General features: G+C 37.7%; 1 protein-coding gene across 8 annotated transcripts in view; it reads right to left on the minus strand.

The window, feature by feature from the left end:
• Positions 1 to 14,941, minus strand: part of EFCAB5 (EF-hand calcium binding domain 5) — a 114,145-nt gene that overhangs the window by 36,774 nt on the left and 62,430 nt on the right. For all 8 annotated transcript variants that reach the window (XM_067715338.1, XM_067715344.1, XM_067715341.1 and 5 more), the window contains exon 10: positions 3,742 to 3,841. In XM_067715338.1, coding sequence (XP_067571439.1) covers positions 3,742 to 3,841 — 100 coding nt within the window. The remainder of the gene's footprint in view (positions 1 to 3,741; positions 3,842 to 14,941) is intronic.

Below are 14,941 nucleotides of genomic sequence, written 5' to 3' on the forward strand. Positions count from 1 at the left end.
AAACATTTACCTAAACAATTGATCTTATAGTGTAGAATCAGAGCTAGTAAATTAATGTAAAAAAGCAATGGGCTGTGATGACCTAGATGGGTGGGATGGGAGGGGTGTGAGGGAGGACCAATAGGGAGGGAATATATGTATACGTATAGCTGATTCCCTTCATTACACAGCAGAAGCTAATACAACATTGTAAAGCAATTATACTCCAATTAAAAAAAAATCTATATGGGAAAAGAAACTGAAAAAGAATGGATTTATGTATATGTATAACTGAATCACTTTGCTGTACACCTGAAACTAACACAACATTGTAAATCAACTATACTCTATTATAAAATAAAAATTACAAAAAAGCAATCAGCACAGTGACTGTAATATAGACCTATTGCTTTAAATAAATATCAGTTACCTTTCCCAGCAACCCAATAAAAAACAAAAAGGTATCTAAAGGAACATAAAAGATGCTCACTACTGTAAATTAGAAATAATCCCTTCCTAAAAGGTATGGTTTTGGAAATGAACATGATTCTTCTTTTGCTACTAGGAGAGTTGCTTAGACTTCCAAGGCAAATAGAATTTATCCTCTACTCTTAGTCCTCCCACAGTAAGCATAGCATAGGGCTGAGGAAAGCGACAAATGTCTTTCACCTCATATACCTTTTCAGTATCTGCAATACCAAAATAAGAGCAAAGTTCTATGATAATCTTTCACTGAGCTATATTTTTCCAATATTCATTTTCTCTCCCTTCCCTCTTCCCTCTCTTTCTTCTTCATTCCTCAATTCTTTTTCTCCACAACTTATGTGGACACCTGGTTCAGAATTCTAGGGAAAGATTGGATAGCACTCATGAGAATCCCACTGTTAAACAACAAAACAACCCTGATATCCAGGACTACAGAAAATGGGACTCATGCCACAAGATTGTACCCCTTCCTCCCAAAACAGTTAGTATTTAAGTTCTAAAACTGTGATTCCCACAATTTTCAGGATACTCTATGTACATTATCCATAGATTTTTAAGTATCCAAGTAATAAATTTTCACACAAGTAAAATATTCACTTTCTTTGGAAAACTCAACCATTCAAAGACCTTCTCTTTAAAAAATAAAAATATAAATCACAATCCTTTTGTTTTGGGAGTAATATAAAAAAGATATTTTACTGTATAAGTACAGTAGAGGTGTACAAGTAAAAGTGCTTGAGAGAGAGAGGTGTGGCCAAGAGGCCAGATTAGGAAGACCACGAGGTCACCTCCTTCCTTGGGCACACCAAAATTACAACTATTTACAGAGCGACTATCCAGGAAATCAGAAAAGATTTTCTGCAACTAAAGACATAAAGAAGGAACCACTATGAGACAGGCAGGAGGGGCAGAGATGTGGTATAATCAAGACCCACACCCTTGGGTAGGTGACCCACAAACAAGAGGATAATTACAATTGCAGAGGTTCTCTGCAAGGAGCAAGGGGTCTAACTCCCACGTCAGGATCCTAGACTGGAGGTCCTGCCCCAGAACATCTGGCTTTGAAGGGCAGCAGGGCCCTTAAAGACTGGTACCTGGAAACTATAAGACATTGATGAAAGAAATTGAAGATGACACAAATGGAAAGATACACTGTGCTTATGGACTGAAAGAATCAATATTGTTAAAATGACTATATTACCCAAGGCAATCTACAGATTCAGTGCAATCTCTATCAAAACAACAATGGCATTTTTCACAGAACTAGGACAAATAATTCTGAAATTTTTATAGAAACACAAAAGACCCTGAATAGCCAAAACAAACTTGAGAAAGAAGAATCTGGAGCTATCGCACACCCTGATTTCAAAATTACAGGGAATTCCCTGAGGTTTGGTGGTTAGAACGTTGCACTTTCACTGCCAAGGCCATGGGTTCAATCCCTGGGCAGGGAACTAAGATCCCACAAGTCGTGCAGTGTGGCCAAAAAAAACCCCCAAAACCCAAACAAACAAACAAACAAAAGCTATGGTAATCAAAACAGTATGGTACTGGCACAAAACTGGCATGTAGATCAATGGAACAGAATAGAGAGACCAGAAATCAACCCACACTTATATCGTCAATTAATCTACAACAAAGAAGGCAAGAGTATACAATGGGGAAAGACAGTCTATTCAATAAATGGTGTTGGGAAAACTAGACAGCTACATGCAAAAGAATCAAGCTGAATTACTTTCTCACACCATGTACAAAAATAAAATTAAAATGGATTAAAGACTTAAATTTAAGACCTGAATCCAATTAAACTCCTAGAAGAAAACATTGGCAGTAGGCTCTTTGACATCTGCCTTAGTGATGTATTTTTGGATATGTCTCCTTAGGCAAGGGAAACAAAAGCAAAAATAAACAAATGGAACAGCATCAAACTAAAAAGCTTTGGCACAGCAAAGGAAACTATCAACAAAACAAAAAGACAGCCTAATGAATGAGGAAAGATAGTTATAAATGATATATCTGCTAAAGGGTTAATATCCAAAATGAAGAAGACATACAAACCAACATCAAAAAAACAACCTGATTAAAAAATGGACAGAGGACCTGAACAGACTTTTTTCCCGGAGAAGAGGTACAGATGGCCTACAGATACATGAAAGATGCTCAACGTCACACTAATCATCAGGGAAATGCAAATCAAAACCACAATGAGGGCTTCCCTGGTGGCGCAGTGGTTGAGAGTCTGCCTGCCGATGCAGGGGACACGGGTTCGCGCCCCGGTCCGGGAAGATCCCACATGCCGCGGATCGGCTGGGCCCGTGAGCCATGGCTGCTGAGCCTGCGCGTCCGGAGCCTGTGCTCTGCAACGGGAGAGGCCACAACAGTGAGAGGCCCGCGTAAAAAAATAAAAATAAAAAAAATAAAATAAAAACCACAATGAGATATCACCTCATACCTGTCAGAATGGCTATCATCAAAAAGACAACAAATAATAAGTGCTGGCAAAGATATGGAGAAAAGGGAACCCTTGTGCACTGTTGGTGGTATTGTAAATTGATGCAGCCACTATGGAAAACAGTATGGATATTCCTCAAAAAATTAAAAGTAGAACTGCCATATGACCCAGAGAACAAATGGGTGGTTGCCAGAAGGGTTTGAGGTGTGGGTGAAACAGGTGAAGTGAATTAAAAGGCACAAACCTCCAGTTATATAATAAATAAGTCACAGGGATGTAATATGCAGCATAAAGAATATGGTCAATCATATTGTGATAAGTTTGTAGGGGGATAGATTGTTACTAGACTCATCACGGTGATTATTTCCTAATACATGAAAATGTCAAATCATTATGTAGTACATTTGAAACTAACATAATATTGTACATCAACTATATTTCAATTAAAAATGCTTGGGAGAAGGAAACATTTTTCTTAGAAACTTTAGAATTCTAAGTTGGACATTAAAACTGGAATTACCACTACCAACTTAATTTCCAAAACATTCAGATTGTCACTAAAGCACCCCTTCATTTGACTGAATTTAAAATTGAATTCTAGCTGAGCTCTGACTTAACAACTTTTAGTATTACACCATAGTGAAAAATACATCTAGTTGTGATGAAGACTGAATTTTGTGTGGAATGAACAACTAGATAGAGCTATCATGATCTAAGGGAGATGTTATATGAAGGGATTCCATGGGGATAGAATGACCTTGTATTATCATTTCAGTGTACTGCATCACTCCAGCTTGAGCATGCTCCCTCTGGGTGGCACTTACATTGTCTTGGGTTTCGGAGTAAACCTCTGAGCACTTTTGAACTTTGGTCATAGAATGTTTCCAGCAAAGCCAATGTCCTTTGCCGATCCAAAAACCCCACCTAAGCAGAAAGTTGGCAATTAGTTGTTACAGGAGATTTGAAATTTTTATGTAGATGGAATATTGAAGATTTTATCATTACCACCAGCACCGTAATCATGTAAGTAAAAGCTGCAGAGTCAAAATCAGGAAAGTTATATCTTGCCTTTAAGCTTATACTCTACTTCCCCTTTCTGTAACACTTAGTAGCTGCATAAATACTTGTTGTTACTTACTTAATTGCTAAAACCATTATATAATGTTCAGTTCTTATCTAATCTGACCTGAGTATGACATTCGGAACAATTAATTGCTTCTACTTGTTCTTTTTTTGCATTGTTTTTATTTCAAGAAAAATTTCAATTAGAGAAAAATATAGAAAATGATAAAACTAACACTTGTGTTCCCAACACCCAGAAATTATGTTTGTTAACATTTTATGTATGTACTTTAAATACTGATATAATACACGTTCCCTTGCTTTTATTTACTCAACACTGAGATATGATTCATGTATTTAAGGAAATATATTTTATTTCTTTAATTGATGCATGGTATTCTATAATATGAAAACATCCTAATTTTTAAAAACACCCCTCTATGGATCAGCATTTAGATTATTTCCAGTATTTTGATACCAAAATAATGTTGCAGCGGATATCCTTATATACATCTCTTTGTATACATATGTAAACATTTCCTTAGGGTAAATGAACAAAAGTGTAATTAACGGATTGTGTATAATGTGCATTTTCAACTTTAGTAGTTATTGCCAAATAGCTCTACAAAACACCTATACCAATTTACATTCTCACCAGCACTGAATGAGGATATAATTTCTCCATATCCATGCCAATATTTGATATTGTTAGAGTTTATAATCTGATGGATAAAAAATGGTATCTAATTATTTTAATTTGCATTTCCCTGATTATTAGTGAGATTAAATATATTACATTTTCATATGTTTATTATGTACTTGGGTTTCCTGATCAATGAATGGCTTTTTTTTTTAAGATTTTTTTGATGTGGACCATTTTTAAAGTCTTTATTGATTTTGTTACAATCTTGCTTCTGTTTTATGTTTTGTTTTTTTGGCCACGAGGCATGTGGGATCTTAGCTCCCTGACCAGTGATTGAACCCGTACCTCCTGCATTGGAAGGGGAAGTCTTAACCACTGGACAGCCAGGGAAGTCCCCCAGTGAACGGCTTTTTCTTGTCCTTTCCCATTTTTTCAGTTGGCATGAGTAGTCTGTTTCTTATTAACTTATAAATTTTTGATAGTGATCATTCTCTTATCTATATAGCAAATAGTCTTTCTCAGTTTATCAGTGTCAGTTAATCTCTTATTTACTTAACTTTTGGTGAGTTTAGCCATATCAATGTTCTATATTTTGAAGTAGTCAAATGCATCAATCATTTCCTCTATGGTTTGTGCTTACTTGCTGTATTCTTTAGGAAGTATTACCTATACTGAGGTCAAAAGGCATGCTCTATATCTGCTTCTAAAACTTTAAAAATTTTGTTTTCCATATCTAGGTCTCTGATCAGATGGAACTTATTTTTCCTCATTAAGGAGACTGAAATCTAATTTTATTTTTTTTCCAATATGGAAGCCAATCATCCCAATATCATTTATTGATTAGTCCCTTCCCACTAGTTTACATCCATGTTATACACTAAATTCCCACATTCTCATGGGTCTGATGCCAGGTTCAATATTCTGTTAATATAACTTTATTTTTATAAATCAGGAAAATTCTCCCCAACTTGTTCTTCTTTTTAGAATTGTTTTTGCTATATTTGGACCTTCATTTTTCCATACAAGTTTTAAAAACTAAAGCTTTGAAAAATAACATAAAGAAAAGTACACAAATAATAAGCGCATGGTTTTATGAATTATCACAGTATAAACATACACATGAGCTGTTTCTCAAAGGAGAATAGTTAACTTTAGTAGAAGGCATGGTTTTGCTCCAAAACTTGAGGGATCTACATTGTGATTCTACTATTGCAACTTGCGATAGCTTTCTAATTTGCTCTGTTCATTTCAAGTACTGTAGGGTCTTCTAGGTGATAAGGCACAAGATAAAGAAGAGGCTTTGTAATGCAGCCTAGAAAGCCTACAAGACCTTTTCTTGCTCTGGGACCCCCTTTGCCAGCTGATGGCTCAGTTAACACAAAAGAGCAGCACAGATTGATACAAATGTGGTAAAGGTTGTTCCTAAAATGTAAAAAGGTCCAATAAGCATTATGCTTCTTTCTTAGTGGTAGGTGGCACAGGATATGGCAATTTGCCCCGTATTTGAAACAGATATCCTGTCATGCTTCCACCTACTGGAAGCTAAAAATTTTACCAACGTAGAAAACACTGAATTTTTATGGTTTTTATCTTCCACACTCTGACACACATGGAACTTACCAAGGCATCTAATGCTTCTTCCAGCTCATCCAATCCAATCACCACAATGGAAACCATCAAGGTGGTGAACTGTATGATGTTCTATGATATGTCAACACAATCAATGTCTCTGCATACTAAATTATGATAGAAAGAAAAAGAGCTGCCTTAGCCCTATGCCAAGGCAGTGAAAGGATACTGCTGTTCCTAATAGGTGAAATCAAGCTTCTTTTGTTGGTCCTTGCAAACTGCTCTAGAGAAAATAGTAGTTGCCAGATCAGTTGTTGTGAATGATGGATCTGTGTCAATTTGGTCCAAAAAAGGTTCCACATCTTGAATAGCAGCTGCAAATGGTGTTAGTGTAATCTACAAATATTCTTCAAGATCTACCTACCTTCTGCATAGGCAAAACAGAAGAACTAGATAAGAATGCTATTTTCTGAATCCTTCATATCACTAATATATTTTCATATCTAATCTTTGTGGAATTGTTTTTTTTTCATTTGTTTTTGTTATCCGTTTATTTTTTACCATTTTGGCAGGCAGAGAAAGTTCACCATGATAGCCTTCAGCCCCTAATTTGTGAGAACTCTGCTAGTTGCTATACATGTCTATTCCAGTTGTACATTCAAGAACCAGAAATAAATATAGCTAGGTCCCGCAGATTAACTGGGTCTATGATATAACCTTGGACCAAAACAGCATTTATCACCTGACATGCATAAGCCCTAACTTTAACCAATGGTCCACTGGGGCACTTTGGGATACCAGGGATTAGTGTTAACTTGGAGTCTGGTAATCTCTGAAAGTCTGGTGGGATATTTCCTTTTTTCCAATGCATATTCACCCTAGTAAAGGGCTACATACCCTTTGAGGAAGGCTTGAAGTAAGATCTAGACTATATGCTCATAGCAGAATTCTTCCTCAAGAAGGCCAGCCTCCACTTCAACCAAAGCCTTCTGGGTGTATCAACTGCTTGTCTACGAACTGGATAAGAAGCCAAAACTCTCCATTGTGGTGTCTCATCTCATGTTTCTGGCCCCACAGTTAGAGCTTTTCGGTAAATAGTTCTAGTAATAATTTAGTAGATATCCTACCTATGTAATTCCTAAGAAAATCATGATCACTACAGAAAATCTATGAGTCAAAACATTCATATGGCCACTTTAATTTCTGCTGTTCATTGTGGTAATTCCAATCATACGTTCAGGAACTAGGTAAAAAACCACAGTATGAGTCATATACAAATAAGGCCTATTATAATATGGCCTTTAACCTTGGGCATTAAGTCAAAATACCATTTATCTATGATATTAACTTTGACCAGTAGACTCTAACTCTGGTAGTTAAATGCCACTTGTCTTCTAGGAATCCCATCAGTTCATTGAAACCAGAAAGCCCACTTCAATGCCACTATCTCCTACCATCATTCCCAACCTACAGAGGACAGCTACCTCTGTAGGGATGTTAGTGCTCCCGTCATTAATGGATTTCTCAGGGATTGTCACCTGGGCACTCTTGGGGAATAGGATGAAGGTAAATATGGGTAGGCTACCTATTAGAAATCAACTTTGTCAATTTTACAAGCCTTTGGATTTATTCCTTTATAGCATGCCATGAAGGCTCTAGCATCTCAATCTCATTGAATGCAGGCTGTATTTGAGTCAAGGTTATAGTTAATCTACCAAGAAAACTGTTAAAACCATTTCCAAGATACTAAAAATATTACTGCTTAGCAAATCTTCTAAGTATAATGATATTGATAAATCTGGGCTAATCCAAAGTTATATCCATCCTCCTAAGTCTAAAAGGTTTATAATCAGGAATTCTCTGCCGGCCCAGTGGTTAGGACTTTACCTTCCACTGCAGGGGGCATGGGACCTTCCACTGCAGGGGGCATGGGTGTGATCCCTGGTTGGGAACTAAGATCCCACATGCCACGTGACGTGGCCAAAAAAAAATTGTTATAATCAATTCCCACACATGTTCCCCAAGTTTCTGCTGCTATGAATTAGCAAAAACTTGCTATTCTCCTGGAATACTAACAATCACCTTTCTCTACAGATTTGACTAGTCCTCTTGGGGCATGCTGAGATCTGACTTTTGGGTCTAAAGGCAATGGATGATACACAGGTGGGCCTTAAGGAAAATAGCTAATTGCCCCAAGTGATGTTATAGGTTCTGTAAGGAAAGAAAAGCTTATATCCTCAAAAAAAGGAGAGAAGGGATTGCTTTTGCTGCCAAGGGAGTCTTTAGGGAGGTTTGTGGCACAAGTCTCAGCTTCCATCCAAATGTAAACATTCCAAGTCTCAGGATCTCTCTATTTTCCAAGCAATGTGCTGACTTTCACATGAGAGACTTATGAATTTGGCTTATGTTTTCATTCTGTCCCATTAAACTTGAGGGCTGATTTTTTAAAATCTATATCTGCTCTGAAGCTACAAGAAATAGAGATTCCTTTAGAGTCATCATGGACATTTTCTGGTTTTGTGACTGCAACTTGAGCTGAGCATTTAAAGCCCTGAGCTTGTCTTTTACTTTCTATAATCTCTCCAATACAGTGAGATGAAGCTCAACCACCGACAGCCCTTGTAGTCAGCACTATTACAATTATGATAAAATGCAGCAGCCACTTGGTGTCTTAAAGCCCAAGGCACTTCATCCCAAGCAACCATAAGTGGTCGTTTAAAATTTTTTTCATTGAGGAATAATAAATATGCAATAAAGGGTATACATCTTAAATGTTCAGCAGAATAAATGTTTACCTATCTATATACTGTGTAAACATTACTCAGATAAAGATATAGAACATTTTTATCATCACTAGAAGGCTCCTTCATGGTTTCTGTTAGTCAATAATTCTCCCAAAGGTAGTTATTATTCTGATATTTATCACTATAGATTAGTTTATCTGTTATTGAATTTCATATAATTGGAGTTATATATGACATTTTGTGTCTTTTTTTGTTCATTTTATCTGTGAATGTTATTCATGTTTCATTTGACTGTAATTCTTTTTTCATTGCTACACAATATTCTACTGTATGAATACATATATGAAATTTTAATCATTTTATTGTTTATGTACATTTGTATTGTTTTTAGTTTTTGACTATTATGAACATTTTTTGGATTTTTTGGTCAATTTCAATGAAACATAATTTACATCCAGTAAAATGCATCAATTTAAAGTGTACAGGGCTTCCCTGGTGGTGCAGTGGTTGAGAGTCCGCCTGCCGATGCAGGGGACACGGGTTCATGCCCCGGTCTGGGGAGATCCCACATGCCGCGGAGCGGCTGGGCCCGTGAGCCATGGCTGCTGAGCCTGCGCGTCCAGAGCCTGTGCTCCGCAATGGGAGAGGCCACAACAGTGAGAGGCCCGTGTATCGCAAAAATAAAATAAAATAAAATAAAAATAAAGTATACAGTTCAGGGACTTCCCTGGCAGTCCAGTGGTTAAGACTTCGCCTTCCAATGCAGGGGATGCAGGTTGGATCCCTGGTCGGGGAGCAAGGTCCCACATGCCTTGAGGTCAAAAAACCAAACTATAGACCAGAAGCAATAATGTAACAAATTCAATAAAGACTTTTAAAACGGTCCACATCAAAAACAATCTTTAAAAACAGTGTACAGTTTAATGAGTTTTGATAGTGTATACACCCAAGTAACTACCACCACAATGAAGAGAAAGAACATTTTCATGAAACTGAAAGTTCTCTCATGCCACTTTGCAATCAGTCCCCTCTACTCATGGCCCCAGAAAACTACCAATCTGCTTTCTACTGTTGTAGACTAGTTTTCTGTGTTTTAGATTTTCATATAATGAAATCATGTAGTGTGTTCTCTTCTGTGACTGCCTTCTTTCACTTAGCATAATTTTTTTTTTTTTTTTTTTTTTTGCGGTACGAGGGCCTCTCACTGTTGTGGCCCCTCCCGTTGCGGAGCACAGACTCCGGACGCGCAGGCTCAGCGGCCATGGCTCACGGGCCCAGCCGCTCCGCGGCATGTGGGATCTTCCCGGATCGGGGCACGAACCCGCGTCCCCTGCATCGGCAGGCGGACTCTCAACCACTGCGCCACCAAGGAAGCCCCATAATATTTTAAAAATTCCTCAACGTTATAATATATATCAGTAGTTATTCTCTTTCACTGATGAGTAGTAATTCCACTGTGTGGCTATACTACCGTGTGTTTATCCACAAGTTATGGACCTCTGGGTTGTTTCCAGTTTCGAGCTGTTACGAATGAGGCTGTTAAGAACATTAAATATGTCTTTGGGTATACATATGTTCAGGTTTCTCTCATTCCATTTTATTTCTCCTAGGTAAATATCTCGGAGTGGAATTGCTGGTTGATGGGTCATATGGTAAGTATATGTTTAACTTTTTAAGAAACCACCAAACTGGGAATTCCCTGGATGTCCAATGGTTAGGACTTCCAGTGCTTTCACTGCCGAGGGCACGGGTTCAATCCCTCGTCGGGGAACTAAAATCCTGCAAGCTGTGTGGTGTGGACAAAAAAAAGAAAGAAAGAAAGAAACCACCAAACTGTTTTCCAAAGTGGTTGTTCCATTTCTATCAGCAATGTATGAGAATGCTGGTTGCTCTACATCTTTACCAACACTTGGTATTGTCAGGCTTTTTAATTTTAGTTACTCTAGTGGGTGTAATTTTTATCTCATAGTGGTTTTAATTTGCATTTCTCTATGACTATTGACACTGAACATATCTGCATGTGCTTACTGGACATACATATATCTTCTTTCCTGAAAGTTAAAAATAAAATCCATGGCATTTTGATTAGATTGTTTCATTAAGTTGTAGGAGTCCTCTATGCACTCTGGACACACAACTTTTGTCATTAAATCTATTGTAAATATTTTATCCCAGTCTATAGCTGTCTTTTCATTTCCTCAATAGTGTCTTTCAGAGAACAGAATTTTAAATTTGGTGAAGTCCATTTTATCAAATATTCCTTTAAGGTTCATGTTTTCTTCTGGAAGTTTGTGATTTTAAACATTTAGGTCTAAAGGCAATTTCAAGCTTATTTTTATGTTTGGTGTGAGGCAAAGCTTGGAGTACAACTTGCCCCCCCCACCCCAAAGTCGGTAGCCAGTTTTTCCAGCACCATGTGTTGAAAAGATTATCCTAGGAACCTCTGTTGAAAATCAACTGACCACGTACATGTGGTTACATTTCTTGCTATTTGGTTCCACTGATCTATTTGTCTGTTCTCACGCCAATACCATGCTGTTTTGATTTCTGTAGATATATACTAAATCCTTAAATCAGCTAGTGTAAATTTTCCAACTTTGTTCTTTTTCAAAATTATTTTGGCTACTCTGCATCCTTTGAAATTCATGAACATTTTAAAATTAGCCTTGTCAATTTCTATAAATAAGCTTACTAGGATTTGGATTGGAATTGTGCTGAATTTATAGATCAATTTGGGAACTGACTAAACACAGTGAGTCTTTTGATTCATGAGTATGGTCTCTGAGAGAAATGAGGACTGGTCTCTTCAATGAATTAGGTTTTTTATTTCTCTCAGTAATGTTCGGTAGTTTTCAGTCTATGGGTATTGTATATACTTTGTTCAATTTATCTGTATTTCATGTGTGTGATTTAGGCATTTAAAATTTTCATTTTCCAATTGCTCATTGCTAGTATATAGACATACAATTGATCTGTATGTATTGACCTTACGTCCTGAAGCCTTACTAAATTCACGTATATGTTCTAGTGAATTCAATTTTTATATCCCTTAGGATTTTCTACATAGAAGATCATGTAATCTTGAATTAAGAGGATTTCTTTTTCTTTTCATGCCTATTTCACTGGCTAGTACCTCCACTACAATGTTAAATAAAAGGGGTGAGGATGGACATCCTTGCCTTGTCCCTGATATAAGGAAGAAATCATTAATTTTTTCACCATTAAGTATAACTGTAGGCTTTCCATGGATGCTCCTTAACATTTTGAAAAAAATTCTATTTCTAGTTTGCTGAGAGGTTTTTTAAAAAAATCATGAATGTGTGTTGAATTTGGTCAGATGGCCATATAGTTTTTCTTTTTTTAGTTTCTTAATATGGTTAATTGCCTTGATTGAATTTTGAATATTAAACCAATCTTACATCCCTGGATTACACTCCACTTGATCTTAATATATTACTTGTTTAATATATTGCTGAACTAATTTGCTAAAATTAACTTAAAGATATTTGTATCTTGCTCATGGAAGATAATAGCCTACAGGTTTTTTTTTTTCCTTGAGATAGTTTTGTCTGGCTTTTATATCAGAATAATCATGGTCACATAAAATGAGTTGGAAAATGTTCTCGCTTCTATTTTCTGGAAGACTTTGTGTGGGTCTGGAATTATTTCTTCCTTAAATGTTTGCTAGGACTCAGCAGTAAAGCCTCTTGGCCTGGAGTTTTGTTTGTGGAAAGGTTTTTAATGACATTAATTTCTTTATACATATGAGAGTATCTAGGTTTTCTATTTCTTTTCGAGATAGACTTGGTAATTTGTGTCTGTCAGAGAATTTGTCCACTCAATCTAAGCGGCAAATTTATAGGCATAAAGTTGTTCATAATGTTCCCTCATTGTCTTTTTATTTTATTAAAAAAATTTTTTTTTCTTTTAATATTTTTGGGCCATGCCACACGGCATGAGGGGTCTTAGTTCTCTGACCAGGGATTGAATCCATAACTCCTGCAGTGGAAGGGCGGAGTCTTCTTATTTATTTTCTTCCTTCCTTCCTTCCTTCCTTCCTCCCTCCCTCCCTCCCTTCCTTCCTTTTTTTGTTGGCTGCGTCTGGTCTTAGTTGAGGCACGCGGGATCTTTCTTTGCTGCATGCGGTCTTCTCTCTAGTTGTGGCGCAGGCTCTTCTAATTGTGGCGTGCAGGTTTTCTCTCCCTAGTTGTGGTGCATTGACTCCACAGTGCGTGGGATCTGTGGTTTGCAGCACGTGGGCTCTCTAGTTGAGGCACGCAGGCTCAGTAGTTGTGGCACAGGCTTAGTTGCCCCGTGGCATGTGGGATCCCAGTTCCCCGAATACCAGGGATTGAACCCGCATCCCCGGCATTGGAAGGCGGATTCTTTACCATTGGACCACCAGGGAAGTCCTGGAAGGACAGAGTCTTAACCACTGGACTGCCAGGAAAGTCCCCCCCTGCCCCATTGTCTTTCCGTTGCGGAGCACAGGCTCTGGACGCGCAGGCTCAACAGCCATGGCTCACGGGCCCAGCCGCTCCGCGGCATGTGGGATTTTCCTGGACCGGGGCACGAACCCGTGTCCCCTGCATCGGCAGGCGGACTCTCAACCACTGCGCCACGAGGGAAGCCCCCGCCCACTTTTTGACTGGGTTGTTGTTTTTTTGATATTGAGCTGCATGAACTGTTTGGAGATTAATTCTTTGTCCGTTGCTTCGTTTGCAAATATTTTCCCACATTCTGAGGGTTATCTTTTTGTCTTGTTTATGGTTTCCTTTCTTGTGCAAAAGCTTTAAGTTTAATTAGGACCCATTTGTTTATTTTAGACTGATCTTATTTTCTTATATAAGCACTCAAAGCTATAAATTTCTAAGCACTTCTTTAGTGGCATTTCTCTAATTTTATTACATTGTGTTTTACTTATCACTCAGTTTCAAATATTTCCTAATTTCTCCTGTGATTTTTTTTTCCTCATGGGTTATTTAGAAGTGTTTCTAAATATTTGGGGATTTTCCAACTATCTTTCTCTTATTGATTTCTAACTTAATTCTGCTGTAGTCAAAGAGCGTACACAGTGTGATTTTTTTTTTTTTGGCGGTACGAGGGCCTCTCACTGTTGTGGCCTCTCCTGTTGCGGAGCACAGGCTCCGGATGCGCAGGCTCAGCAGCCATGGCTCACGGGCCCAGCTGCTCCACGGCACGTGGGATCTTCCCGGACCGGGGCACGAACCGGCGTCCCCTGCATCGGCAGGCGGACTCCCAACCACTGCACCACCAGGGAAGCCCTACAGTGTGATTTTAATTCTTTTAAATTTATCAAGATCTGTTTCATGGTATAGCATGTGATCATCTTTGTGAATGTTTCAAGTGCAACTGAAAAGTATGTTTTTCTGCAGTTGTTGAGTTGAATGATCTATAACACTCAAAGTCAAGTTGGTTGACAGCATTTTTGAAGTATTTTATACCCTCGCTGATTTTCTGTCTACTTGTTCTATCAACTGCTAAGAAAGTAGTGTTTAATTCTCCAATTGTAATTGCAGTTCTGTCATATTTTGCTTCATGTACTCTGAAACTCTATTAGGTGTATAGACAATTAGAATTATTATGTCTTCTTATCAAATTGACCCCTTTATCATTATACTGTAGCCCTCTTAATCCTTGGTAATACTCCTGTTCTGAAGGCTCCTTTGTCTTATACTAAAGTAGCCAAAAGATTTATCTTTTTCCATACCTTTACTTTTAAACTATTTGTATCTTTATATTGGTTTTATCCAGCCTCACAATCTCTGTCTTTAGACTGCAGTGTTTAGTCCATATTCATTTAAGTAATTATCACTATGGTTAGCTTTAAATAGACCATCTTGCTACTTGGGTTTTTTGTTTGTTTTTGTCCCATTTCTTCTTTCTTCTTTCTTCTTTCTTCTTCCTTCTTCTTCTTCTTTCTCTTCCCCTTCCCCTTCCCCTTCTCCTCCTTCTTTCTTCTTCTTTCTTCTTCTTCTTCTCCTT

Source organism: Pseudorca crassidens, chromosome 19 (assembly GCF_039906515.1).
Source record: "Pseudorca crassidens isolate mPseCra1 chromosome 19, mPseCra1.hap1, whole genome shotgun sequence".
Taxonomy (NCBI): Eukaryota; Metazoa; Chordata; class Mammalia; order Artiodactyla; family Delphinidae; genus Pseudorca; species Pseudorca crassidens.